At 41.6% G+C, this 13,342-nt stretch overlaps 1 protein-coding gene across 4 annotated transcripts in view; it reads left to right on the top strand.

Moving 5' to 3' along the window:
- LOC127431882 (neuropilin-1a-like) overlaps positions 1–13,342 on the top strand; it is a 101,320-nt gene that overhangs the window by 57,275 nt on the left and 30,703 nt on the right. For all 4 annotated transcript variants that reach the window (XM_051682503.1, XM_051682505.1, XM_051682504.1 and 1 more), the window contains one exon: positions 6,945–7,100. In XM_051682503.1, the coding sequence (XP_051538463.1) occupies positions 6,945–7,100 (156 nt within the window). The remainder of the gene's footprint in view (positions 1–6,944; positions 7,101–13,342) is intronic.

The raw sequence follows: 13,342 nt of genomic DNA, 5'->3' as shown, positions 1-13,342 counted from the left end.
CCTCCGAGCCAGAGTTCCACGTAATGGCCTCCGAGCCAGAGTTCCACGTCATGGCCGCCGAGCCAGAGTTCCACGTCATGGCCGCCGAGCCAGAGTTCCACGTCATGGCCGCCGAGCCAGAGTTCCACGTCATATCCGCCGAGCCAGAGTTCCTTGTCATGGTCGCTGAGCTAGCGCCATCTTTAGCCACGCCTCTGCCTGCTCCATGCCATGTCACAGCAACGCCTCAGCCTTCTCCATGCCATGTCACAGCAACGCCTCAGCCTGCTCCATGCCATGTCACAGCCACGCCTGAGCCTGCTTCACGCCATGTCACAGCCATGCCTGAGCCTGCTTCACACTATGTCATAACCACATCTGAGCTATTGGACCTGGAGATGGTTCCCACCCTTGTACCCACCCTTAGTTCTCCTGTTCAGGCAAGGGGAACTTTCAACCCTCTGACCCCGCCTAGAGCCTCCAAGCCCTGGACTCCGCCTTGGCCTGTCGATCCCTCGACATCACCTCGGCTCTTCGTTCCCTCGGCTCCACTGCGGTCCTTCAGCTTGTTGGCTTTACCGGGGTCCCTCGTCCCTCCAGCTCCGCCTTGGCCAGTCAGTCACCTGGCTCCGCCTTTGCTTTCCGATCCTCTGGCTACACCTCGTCCCTCCGATCCCCCAGCTCCACCTTGCTCCTCCGAGCCTCTGGCACCACCTTGGTGCTCCCTGCCTTTCTTTTATGTGCCATGTTTTATGTGTTTTGTTCATGTGTTGGGGCGTCGGGAGCTGCCCCTTAGTGGGGGGGATATGTCATGTGTATTCTGTTGGTTCATGTTTTTCATATCTTTTATTTTGAAATTCTAGTTCCAGTTTCATGTCATGTGGTTCCCTTGTCTTTGTTCAGGTGTCTTGTTTTCATTGGTTTATTGTTTGAATATCTTGTTATCAGTTCTGTCTGTTCATTGGTTCCCTCATCTTTGTTTTACCCCTTGTCCATGTATTTAAGCCCTCATGTTTACCATTGTCCTTTGTCAGGTATTATGTTTGGTAATGTTGTCAAGTCAAGTACAGTCAAGTTAAGTCAAGTTCATGTTTATGTTTTGTTTAGTTCATGTTTATAGTTAAGGTTTTTGGATATCACTTATGTAAATTAAACTGCACTTGGGTTCATCTTTATCTTCATCGTCTTCGTCATTACCAATGTTACAGAACGTTACACGTCCCTCCTTTTTTTTTTAAATAAATAAAAATAGAGGTTACAGTGAGGCACTTACAATGGAAGTGAATGGAGCCAATCCATAAATGCTAAAATACTCATTGTTTCAAAAGTATAACCACAAGACATAAACAATATGCATGTAATCATGATTTTAGTGTGATAAAATCGCTTACTGACCTTTTCTGTGTAAAGTTACATTTAATTTTACAATTTCGTTGCCATGATAACGTAATGCTGTACACCCTAAAACAACCATAAAAACGTCGTTTTAAACAATTTTCCTGCTCAAATAATACACAAGTTTTAATAGAAGAATTAATGTAAGAGCTTTCATAAAATGATAAGTTTCACATTTTTGCCTCAAAAAATTGGCCCCATTCACTTCCATTGTAAGTGCCTCACTGTAACCTTGATTTTTGCTTTTTTTAAAGGAGGGACGAGTCTAAATACATTTTTGTGCTAATCAACATTATTCCACAAATGCTGTTGATTGAAAGTGTATACAGTATTTTAGGTCCTGTAAGTGTTCAGGACCTAAAATTTTAATCAACTTTTAATCAACTTTTTCCTTCACTAATTTACATTAACATAACTTTTTAAGCCTTCACTTTTTAAATCATCCTGTGGTATGACAAACTGTTTTTAAAAGTGTAAGTATTCCATGTAGTCTCTCAATTAATTTGGTGATAAACACTGTAAAAAATGAAATAGCATTTTATCCAGCTTATGTCACAGAAACTCAAAATGTAAATTACTTTGAATATATATAAAAACACATGTTGGACCAACAATATTCCCCAAAATGTTGTCCCAACTAGTCAAACAGAGTTGTCTGAACGAACAATTTCATATTGAACAGTGTTGCTGATGTGTGAGTTCCCAGCATGCATTGCAACATTAATTAATTATGTGGTTAGTGTTATAGTATAATTTTTTTGCTGTTTGCTGACTTTATGTATGCTATTTTTGGTGGGGTTTTTTCGTTTTGTTTTGTTGTGTGGTGATGTTATGAGCTCATCTTTTAACTTAATGAGATTTGATTATCACTATTATTAAAATTTGTGTGTTATAGGGTTGAGGTCTGTTGTGTGTCTGTCAAACTATTGTACATGCTGCCTTGCCTTGCAAGACAAATCTCTCTCTTCAGAGGCAAAGATTGGAGGTAACTTCATATAAAAGTTATTTATATTGCAGCAAAATTAAAGTTCTCTCGAGATGTTAGTTGGCTGAACTAGAAATGAGTAGTTCTTTCAACAAGAATTTTTACATTTAGTGAACAAACAAATTCACATTTACTTAACAAAGCAATATTACTGAGGACAATTATTAAACAGAGAAACCAAAAATCTTACTGCATCATATTGCGTTGAATGTTTAAGTTTGCTCAACGATTCTTTTTTTTACAGTGAAAGCATTACAGCAGTGAAATACTCTACAAGCAGTTTTTCTTCAATTTCTTATTGCTCCAGTTTCTTTTAGCCTATTTTATCTCTCTGCATGTGTCTGATTTTAAAGTCATTAATAAATCATGAGGCCCTCATTAGTGCTGATCTGTGATCAGCTTGTGAGAGTGGAACTGATCCAAACTGTCTCTTCTACCACAAAGCTTTCTGATCTCAGATCCCTGGCTGCTCTACAACTCTCTTATCTTGCTGCCATCTATATTTCAGCATATCCAGAGAATCAGAGTTAGCGTTTGTCCAAGAAACTTCAGAAACAAAGACCTTATTTTTCAATATTAATAGACTGAGTGTGGATTATTTTACAGATGTCGCTCAATAAGAAACAGACTGACAGTTTGCAATTAGCTCTTTCCACCTCACTAATTAAGCTTGAGTATAGATTAACCATTATGTCAATTTTTGTTTTTGCAAAATGATCACACGGGAAGTCGGCATGTTGTTTCCAAATGTTCCAGTATCCTGGCATCGCCCCCATTATGCTGAGTTACTGACAAGTGGCATCTCCCATCAGACATTTTTGCATCAGTGCAAGTGTGTTTACCTTCACCTTTAGTGCAACTGAGAGCATGTTGCGTCAGCTGCATGGGAGAAGCCGGGTTCTCATCCCACGTTAAAACCAGGAAGTAGTCATGTTTGCATAAACACAAGCCTGATTTAGAAGTTCAGTTTTCCCTCTAACTTTACATTTTTACTCCACTGATGGTTAGGTTTAGAGTTGAGGTTTGGATTTTGGGGTAGAGTTAATAAAATATGCAGTCCTCTGCACTGTCTTACATCATTTACAGCTAAAAACAACTCACTTTTGGCACCCCTCTGTGGGTATTTCACACAGAAACTGGAGCTCACACATGCCTTTATGTTCAAAATCACTTCCCACTTTGGCCAATGGCGGCAGTGCTTCGAATTTCGATAAGCACAGAACGACTTGAGCGCAAGAAAATTGTACTGTTTCCAAATTCACTGTGAGATCAAGCTGTTGAGTTTAAACTGAGTGGCAAATTATATAAGAAAATAAAGAAATAACCAACAGCATAGTGATAATCTTTATCATCCACAGCACTGTCACTACAGTGATGGTTTGCTGCTAATTCAACACCATTTTAAATATTATACAGCTCTTTAATTGCTGTAGAACTGACATAGAAATAGTTTGAGCACTATTGAAAGCAATGGGTCACCTGTCACATTTTTTAAATGGGATGTGTAGGATGTCCTCGATTTCGGATCATGACAGCTATATTCTACAGTCTTATTTGCTATTTTGAAGAGATTTAGAGAAGTGGGGGAGAAGAGGTCCCTTACAAAAATCTAGATTCATGACAAATTTGCTCACTTACATTAACACACTTAATCCAATGTGATTAACTTCCGCAGTAGCTTACCTCATAGAGTGTTGGGCTTTGGACTCGGAAGACTGCGCTTCAAGATCCATCAAGCACGCAATCTGACAAATGAGACGAGAGTGTCATAGAAGCATCACGAGATGCTTCAGAAAATCTGCTTCTCATTTCTCATTTTGTTTTAGATCACTATTGGTTAAGTTTAGTTTAAAGTTTTAGGTTAGTGAGTTACGTTTTACTCATTAAAACCGCCATCTAATATTCACCTTAAAAACCTTGTCTAATTACAACACCATTTCACTTCCTTTTGGCCCCCCCAAAAAAATTTTTTTGCAAAAATGTTGTCAAAGTCACAGAATTTTTATGACACCAGACTGACATTTCTTTAAATAAGTTAAGTATGTTTTAAAAAAAAAAATGTCTTTCTTTAGGTACATTTTTACCCTGTGCTGATATTCAGAATCATTCCATGTTTTTCACACTGGTCTGAGTGTAATGAAAGAAGTTGGAATAGAAAGTGTCCGTTCCAAATGAGCAATCTATAAAATTAGGTGTCACTCCAAGTTTAGAAATAGTCTGTGAAAGTAAATTGTGTGACAGGTGAAGCCAAAGAGGATATTTTCATGGTTTTAACAGGATGTCTTTTAGGCCGTCTACAAACAGCACTCCTAAAGAAATATTGTGCTCCTCAAAAGTTGCTCTTTTTTGCTCAGGAGACTTAATATAGTTCTCACTTCTTATCAGATGGTTTCTTTAGGAGAAATAAAAGTAGAATTGATTTAGACCATTTTTGACATATGGTTAAAGTTTAGAGCTATACAATTAATGTGGATGGCATAGCCCAAATCATTTTGTCTTGGAAGAATTTGATGAGAAATGAGAATTTTGATTGCAGAATTTGGTATCTTTTAAATACAGTGTTTGTTATGTTTGCGAAATCTGAGCAGAGTTTAAGACATTGGTGGGATCACTTCTGAAACTCTAGAGGGTATTTTTCTCTGGAGAAAAATCAGAGAAGCAGGAGACTTAAGTAAAAGACTCAATTTGCTCTCTATTCAACTCTACTATGGTATTCAAAAATGGCTCCTTTGGTCATTTTTGACCGGAAGGTTTTGATGTGTAACCCTTTTTTTAATGATAATGATAAAAAAAATTCTTCCCTGAAGTAAGAACAATAAAATTATGCATTTTCATTGGGGATTTTATGCTATTTTGGTCTTATTTACATGTAAATTTTAATATTTTACCATTAATTTGCATATACAAATAAGCAACTTTTTGGAAAAAAAGTAAACATTCTGAAACTACACTTCTATAAGTTGAAACATGAAGGAAATATGAGAATGTGACATAAATTGGAGGCAGATTGCTGCCATCTAGTGAACAAAATGTAAATAACATGACTTGAATGTCATGCCAGTAACGGCCAGTAGAAGGCTGTAGCCAACTACTGTGTAGTCTGATGGCTTGTTGTAACCTAATTTTATATTTTATCACAAGATATGCATTTGGAAATATATTTAGACATTATTAAACTATTATTTGTCAAATTTTAACATTTTAGAATTGTTTGAAGTGTCAGGTTTTGCAGTTTATGTTATTATGCTTATCATCAAACCTGACCATGGTGTTACAAAGAGAATACACAGAATAAGCATTTTTCTTACAATAACTTTTTCAAACATAAAAATGTAATAACTCAAAGTAAATGCATTATAATGTCAAGAAAATGAACATCAAGATACAGAAATTAACTGCAACAATTCTGAAAACTCAATTAGAATATATAACAGAAGAATCAGAATAAACATTTTTAGAGTCTCACCCTGTAATTTCTTTTTTCTTTTTTTTCTTTTTTTCTGCATTGTGGCTGATTTATTTATTTATATTTGACAGTCTTTCCCATACATTTTCAATGGTCAGTCAATTTTGACTGGGAATACCAAAGGTGTCACTTTTTTTTATGACCACTTAGACTTGCCGAATCAAGCCCAATTGTTTATTTATTTTATTTTTTATTTTATTTTATTTTTTCAGATGGCAAAGGGAGGAAAAGTCACCAAGTCTTGTACTGCTCAGATAAAGGAAACCATTTGTATTAAATTTTAAAAATGTATTTTGGTCAGAAATTACCGAATACCATAGGAGGGTTAATCTAAAGATTGTATAGGAGAAAAATTGAGGGTTACACTTTATTTTAGTGTCCTTGTTACAGTGTAATTACACAAGTAATTACTGATTATTATTAATTAACAACATGTACTTACTACAGGGTTAGGGTAAGGGTTTGGATTAGGGTTAGTTGCTTGTAATTATGCATAATTGACTGTTATTACTATAGTAAATACATGTAATATGTGTAACAAAGACACATTAAAATAAAGTGTTACCCAACTGAGCTATTAAATAGAACTCATTTGTGATTTTTTTATTTCTTTCCAGTCTTATACAGTATTTGAAATGAAACTGGCAATTCCAAATTCTGTCCACATACGTACACAAAATGTATTATCTTCCAGTAACCACTGTCTATTCTCTTCCATCCTCTCTCCTGACCGCCTCTCACATACACTCACTGCAGGCTCACGGGAATGACATCAGAGCTCATGATTTCTTTATGAAGCATTAATTTTTCAATACAGCACACATCTGAAATCCTGTTTCCTTTTCATATGATTTTTTTTACAGACACAGGGGCTATGAAGTTAGATATCCTTCCTCATCAAATAAGCTCTTGTCTCCCATTCAGGAAATTAAATCGTCACATCGACTATGCTTTATTAAATTGGGATTCATTAAAGTTAATCTTTCATTCTAATACTCACCTAGGGTCTTATGAGCTCAGTATTTGAAACATGATAAGCCACTTTAAAGTGATACTCCCACAGTTATGAGTAATATATAGGCTAAGTAATTTAAGTTATATGGTTCTCTTTCTCTGCAGGTTGATCTTGGGTTCCTGCGTTTTGTCTCGGGAATCGGCACACAGGGAGCGATCTCTCAAGAGACCAGGAAGAAGTACTATGTAAAGTCCTACAAGGTGGATGTGAGCTCAAATGGGGAAGACTGGATCACTATTAAGGATGGCTCAAAACAGAAGGTGAATTATTTGCTTCTTTTCATGGTCTTTCTTAAAGCGTGAATGTTTATATTTTAGTTCACCTGAATATGCAACTACGTCAAAAATGTGTCTAATGTGTTAAGAAAGAATAAGGGCACAGGTAGATTTTTGCCCATTAAAGTGATTTGGCTTGCCATGTAAACACCTTACCCCCGTGTTCTTACCGGCTCATTTAATGTGCACACATGTTGAGCGCATACCTCTTCAGGGTTTGACGTCAAAAGTAGAGAATAAAGCAATTATTTCAAATATCATATAAACATGTATTTCTTGTCTTGTCATATTTTTTAAATAAGCTGATTTTAGAGAGTAATCAGCATATCGGTGTGCATCTAAACGGGTTCAGTGCCACGTTTCCACTATCAGGCCAAATTAGGTAGTGCTAGTGCGTGCCAGGGCCAGTTGCATTCCCACTGACACTTCCAGGGCTTCATTGTGTGCTTTTCAAACTGAAGGCTGCAGCATAGTAAGGCTGTGTCCTTCATAGACCAGTCCTTCAGAGGCTGCAGGCTAGACTCCTCCTCAGCATTCAGCGCACAAATGAGACGGTCTAGTAAGTGAGCATGGCGAACCATAGGCTTAGAACCATGTGATATTTTACTTTGTTTAGAAAACCCATATACTTCAGAAAAGGAAAAATATGTCCTTAATCTCCTAATTATTTTAGCAAAATGTTTTATTCACAAAACTAGTCACACAAAAAAAATCCTTTATATAATACTTATATAATACATAATCAAATTCATGTAAATGCCCTTTTATAAATTGTATTTGTCTTTTTTTGTGCTTTGTATCTTCTAACTTGTTGTACTGTCTAAACTACTTGCATTTTTTATTTTTCTACATATTGTCATTGCTGCAAATGCAAATAAAAACTGGGTATAAAAGGAGCTGGTATGCAAGGTCCTGGCCATTTCAGCGGGTAGTTCAGCATTGTGGCAGGAGGGACACAAAGTCTCGTTCCCTCCATCAGGGAATGGAGGTTACGCAAGAGAAAAAAGTAAGCTGCGTCATAAAGGTTTCTGCCTCCACGGTCACGCGACTCACTTTCCACCCTTTTTTTTTAATAATCTGGGACATGTGCAAAGGATTGTGTGTGATTGAAGGCCACTAAGCATACACCAGATGCATCCTCCAAAATATGTCAAACGAAGGCTGCGAAACAAGGCTGCTTTCCAAGTGTCCTCACAATTGAGACGGCCTTCGACGGTGCTCGATGACGTGGCAGCTGAGATATCCAGCCTAATGAGGCTGCAGCCCTCCGATTGAGAAGCACCCATCGTGCCTTCTTGGGGCTTTTTCAGGGCCACCGGCCAATGGCCTTTGGGCTGCCTATTACCTTTGGGCCAAACAAGGCCAATTGCAGATTGAAACGGGTTCAATGTCAAAGGTGAAGTTTCACAGAACTTCCCAGGCTGTGTATGCAGCGCAAAACAGTACAGGTTTGAGGAAAAAATCAATAAAAAATGCGGGCACAGTACAAATCCATTAAAACGCCCAATGGACAAAGCAGTGCCCAAAGAAATTACTTTTCATGGTTCGTTGAACTTTCATAGACAGTGTGTTGGGACATCGTCCCGCATTTAATGTAAAGACAGTTAGTTGTCAATGCTTACTTATCTTACTGTTTACATTTGATGTTCTAGATAACTAGATAACATGATACCTCAGCTTGTGCTTCCCACCTGCTTGTGAAATGGGTTGGGTGTGTGACGTTGGCACCACAGCGGCATGTTAAGGGCTTTTTTTGGGCAACACTGCAGAGTTATTGGCCCGATGGTTGGAACACAGGTCATTTTGGTCTTGCGGCTCGAGGTCAGAGGCTACTGGCCCCATCTGGTCAGTTGATAGCCCTGGCTCTCACTGGCCTGATAGTGGAAAAGCGGCCAAAGTTCACCCGCCAAGAAAAGTAGTCCCGCTACTAAAAGTACAATTAAGCCAGCTATACAGCTCAAATCAGATATATTTTTTGTACAGAAAAATTAATATACTAAGTGCTTTAACAAAAAAACATGTTGCATATTTCTGCTTTTAAACCCCCTGGAATGCCTTACCCCATAGACATCCATTACAAGTGCATCACTGTAAACAGACTGAGGTATGAGTCAAAATTATTGTCTATGGTAATTAAAATGAAGCTTATTTTGAACCTGAAAATTTATTTTTATCAGTTCAATATTTTACATATAACAATTAAATAGTTTCTGAAAGTCCTCGTTGGAGGTGAGGTTTGGTTTGGTACAGCTCTGTTTCCAAAAAATTATAAAGAAGCCTTTATTTTCCCAGCCTAACATGAGAGTAATCTGTTACTAGATATGTTTCCAGAGCTCCCTGGCAGGAAGCCTTGTAAACATCTCCTTGCATTGCAGAGCTGTACAGTACCTCCATTACACCAATCCATGCTCCAACTCCAGTCAGGAATGTCATGCTCATATGTTCTGCAGGAGTTGTGTTTCTCTGACTCCATGATGTGCCTAGTGTGGTATGCTAATCCACCTTCTTAAAAGAGTGAATTTGCAAGCTCTGTAAAAAGAGACCAAACTGCACAACTCAAAAGCAACCACAGTAGTCAGACTGATTTTCTTTTCTTTCTTTCAAGGAATTATGTCAACATTTGTGCTAGGGCTTTTTTTCCTTAAGGGATTAAAGTAAAGAACAAAGGAATTAATAAACAGACAGTGGCAAATGGAGAGGGTGATAGAAGGAGGATTTCTGGGAGATTTAGAGGGTTTTAACAGCTGGTTGGTCATACTTGAGCCCATGATGGATTGAATGTGGGCCAAGAAGACGCTGATTGATTAGCCATCAGGTGTGCTATCTTTAATGTCTCCTTAACAAGGCAGCTAACGTCCTGGTTACTTACATAACCTCTGTTCCCTGATGGAGGGAACGAGATATTGTGTTGATGTAGTGACACTAGGGGTCACTCTTGGGAGCCCGAGACACCTCTGGTCTTTGATAAAAGGCCAATGAAAATTGGCGAGTGGTATTTGCATACCACTCCTGCAGACATATGGGTATAAAAGGAGCTGGTATGCAACCACTCAATCAGGTTTTGTGCTGAGGAGCCGAGACAAGGTCCTGGCCATTTCAGCGGGTAGTTCAGCATTGTGGCAGGAGGGACACAAAGTCTCGTTCCCTCCATCAGGGAATGGAGGTTACGCAAGTAACCAGGACATTCCCTATCTGTCACTCACTCGACGTTGTGTCGATGTAGTGACACTAGGGGTCCCTATACGAAATGCTGCAACTGGCTGAACTGTGTTACGTGAACTGCCAGTGTGTGATGGGCAGACCACCGTGTGCCTCGTAGCCAGCGCATCGACACGTAACCTCCCTCAACGCTGTTATGAATGTCGAACAAGTGGGGACAAGTCGACTGCCCAAAAGATAGAGACAGGCTAACCCAGTCGTGGCCTCTTATCCTCTTTTTTTTCCTCTCCCCAAAAAAAAGGAATTAACCGACTGGGGCCACCAGGTCTAGTCGGGGGGGTGTCACTCCCAAGGGGAAGAAACCACAGAGACCACACCCTGTCCAGTGAGGGGGGGGGGGTATTTTGACTGGAGATACATCACATGGTCTTGCTGAGCTTTGTCGGAAGTATGTCATGTGGAGAAGTCCCATGGTAGGTCCTACACTATGGGGGAGGAGTTTCTACGAGCATGGTGACTAGGGCAGAGGGGCCTCTGCCCAAGGAAGATGCAGTTTACCAACAGGGAAACAAATTATTGGAAGATATACGTTGCATGGGGTTACCTACGGGGAACCACCACATGCGGAGCACCTACCCCAGTACAGGGCTTAGTAGCATGTGTACTGAGCCGGCAGCGAGTTTCTCCGCAAACTCGTCTGCCACAGGGCTCAGAGGAAATCATCCAGGGAACACAGTTTGTGAACACTACTGGAGTCAACAGTGCACGTCTTCAGTTCAGGGGAGATGAAAAGCGCTTTATGCAAGCGATACACCCGGCCAGCTGCCCTGGACTTACCTGCTTGTGCGTGCCGCTACACGGGACGAAACCGGTTCAACACGGAGATTGTAGAACCTTGCAAAGGTGTTGGGTGTTGCCCAGCCCGCTGCTCTGCAACTGTCTGTTAGAGAGGCGCCACTGGTCAAGGCCCAGGAGGCTGCTACACCCCTGGTAGAATGGGCTCGTAGCCCTGCTGGGGGCGGCACGTCCTGGGCATGATATGCCATTGTTATGGCGTCAATGAGCCAGTGGGCGATCCTCTGCTTGGAGACAGCGCTTCCTTTCCGCTGTCCACCATAGCAGACAAAGAGCTGCTCAGAGACTCTAAACTACCCTCATGCAGTTCCTTTAGCGCCTTAGCTTGGTGGACTTGCAGGAGAGCCATGGCGTGCAGGGCGGTGGTGGCTTGTCCAGTGGCACTGTAGGCTTTGGCCGTTTGGGACGATGTAAACCTACAGGCCTTGGACGGGAGCTTTGGGCGCCCGCACCAGGTGGCGGCGCTCTGCAGGCATAGGTGCACTGCGAGCGCCTTATCCACCGGGGGAATCGCCAAATAGCCTCTGGCCACCCCACCATCGAGGGTAGTGAGGGCGGGGAGCTGAAAGATCGGGACCGGGCAGTAAAAGGTGCCTCCCACGACCTTGTCAGCTCCTTGTGCACTTCCGGGAAGAAAGGAACTGGAGCGGGGCGTGGCTGTGAGCGGCACCGCGAGCCCAGGAACCAATCATCGAGCCGCGAGGGTTCAGGGGAGAGCGGAGGGTTCCACTCTAGCCCGACGCTTGCGGCTGCCCGGGAAAGCATGTCTGTCATTTCCACGTCAGCCTGTGACTGGGTGACCGTACCCAAGGGGGGGAGCCCAGCAGAGGCTTCCGCGTCTGACTGGACGAGCCCGCTCTCTGATGCTGCGCTCGAGAGCTCATCAGCTTCGCAGGCTCTGAACAAGAGGCCGAACTCGCTGTGAGACGAGCCGGCGGACTCATCTGGAAGCCCGATCGGGGCAGAAGAGCATGCTGGGGAATGGGAGGTCCGTGGGGGGATACCCGGCGGAGGTGGTCCCATTGGGGTCCCCAAATCGCCCCCAGTTCTAGCCGTGCTGGCCTCATACCTGTAGGTAGAAGGACCAAGGCGCGACCGCAACGTTGCCATGGTCATGTTCTCGCAATGAGTACATGATCCATTCACGAACGCTGTCTCCGCATGGGTTGTGCCCAGGCATGAAAGACAGCAATCATGACCATCAGAAGTTGAGAGATAACGACCGCAACCAGGAATAACACACAAACGGAAAGGCATCTTTAAAAAGACGCGTCTTTTAAAAGACGTTCCGTGTGTGCCGCTCTTTTAGAGAAATATAAACTTTTAGAGAAATATACTCTCTTATTTCTGCCGAAGCGCCCAGGGGCGTTCTCTGCAGTGCACCAGTGCAGAGGAGGGAGAAGCCGCTGAAATGCGCCGTCAGATCCAGCAGAGGTGAATGAACATTCAGCTTGGTAAACATCGACCGTTCGGCTCCGAAGAGAAAATCTGAATGAGTGGTTGCATATCAGCTTCTTTTATACCCCTATGTCCGAGGGAGTGGTATGCAAATACCACTCGCCTATTTTCATTGGCCTTTTATCAAAGACCAGAGGTGTCTCGGGCTCCCAAGAGTGACCCCCTAGTGTCACTACATCGACACAACGTCGAGTGAGTGACAGATAGGGAACTAGGTTTAAAGACACAGCCAGTGTGTGAAGTGCAAAGTTTATGATTTTACTCTTTTTTGAGTGCAAGCAAAGACATTCATATGTGTGTTTATATGTATGTCTGCTGTGCACACTCACAAGTTTTGAAATAGACCTGTCAAGCTAAGCAAGCCAAATAGATGCTTATGTGTTTGTGTGTTTTGTGTGTGTGTGTGTGTGTGTGCGTGCGTGTGTATGATCATACACATCTTCATGCCTGAGAGAAAATGTGAGCTTAAATATACCCAGAGGCCCAATTTCTTTGCTGACCCTTGACTAAAGTACACTGTTCTCTTTTTAGAGCTTGCATTTTAAAGGTCCGATGCCTTGTTTCTGTCTGTTCGCCTCTAAAGTGCTTTTGTTAGGTGAGGGCCCATTTACAGACTGTTGAAACTGCAGTTTGGCTGCATGGTCGTTGCACAAAAGAAAAGCCTTTTTACTACTTAGAGCACTAGAGCAAAGCACTGGCATGACATTTAAAGATAGCGGATGGCCCCTTATGTGTCTCCCTCCCAGACAGTCACG

This window comes from Myxocyprinus asiaticus, chromosome 41 (assembly GCF_019703515.2).
Source record: "Myxocyprinus asiaticus isolate MX2 ecotype Aquarium Trade chromosome 41, UBuf_Myxa_2, whole genome shotgun sequence".
NCBI classification, from domain to species: Eukaryota; Metazoa; Chordata; class Actinopteri; order Cypriniformes; family Catostomidae; genus Myxocyprinus; species Myxocyprinus asiaticus.
Note: the sequence above shows the minus strand (reverse complement) of the source record. Positions and strands in the feature narration are given on the sequence as shown.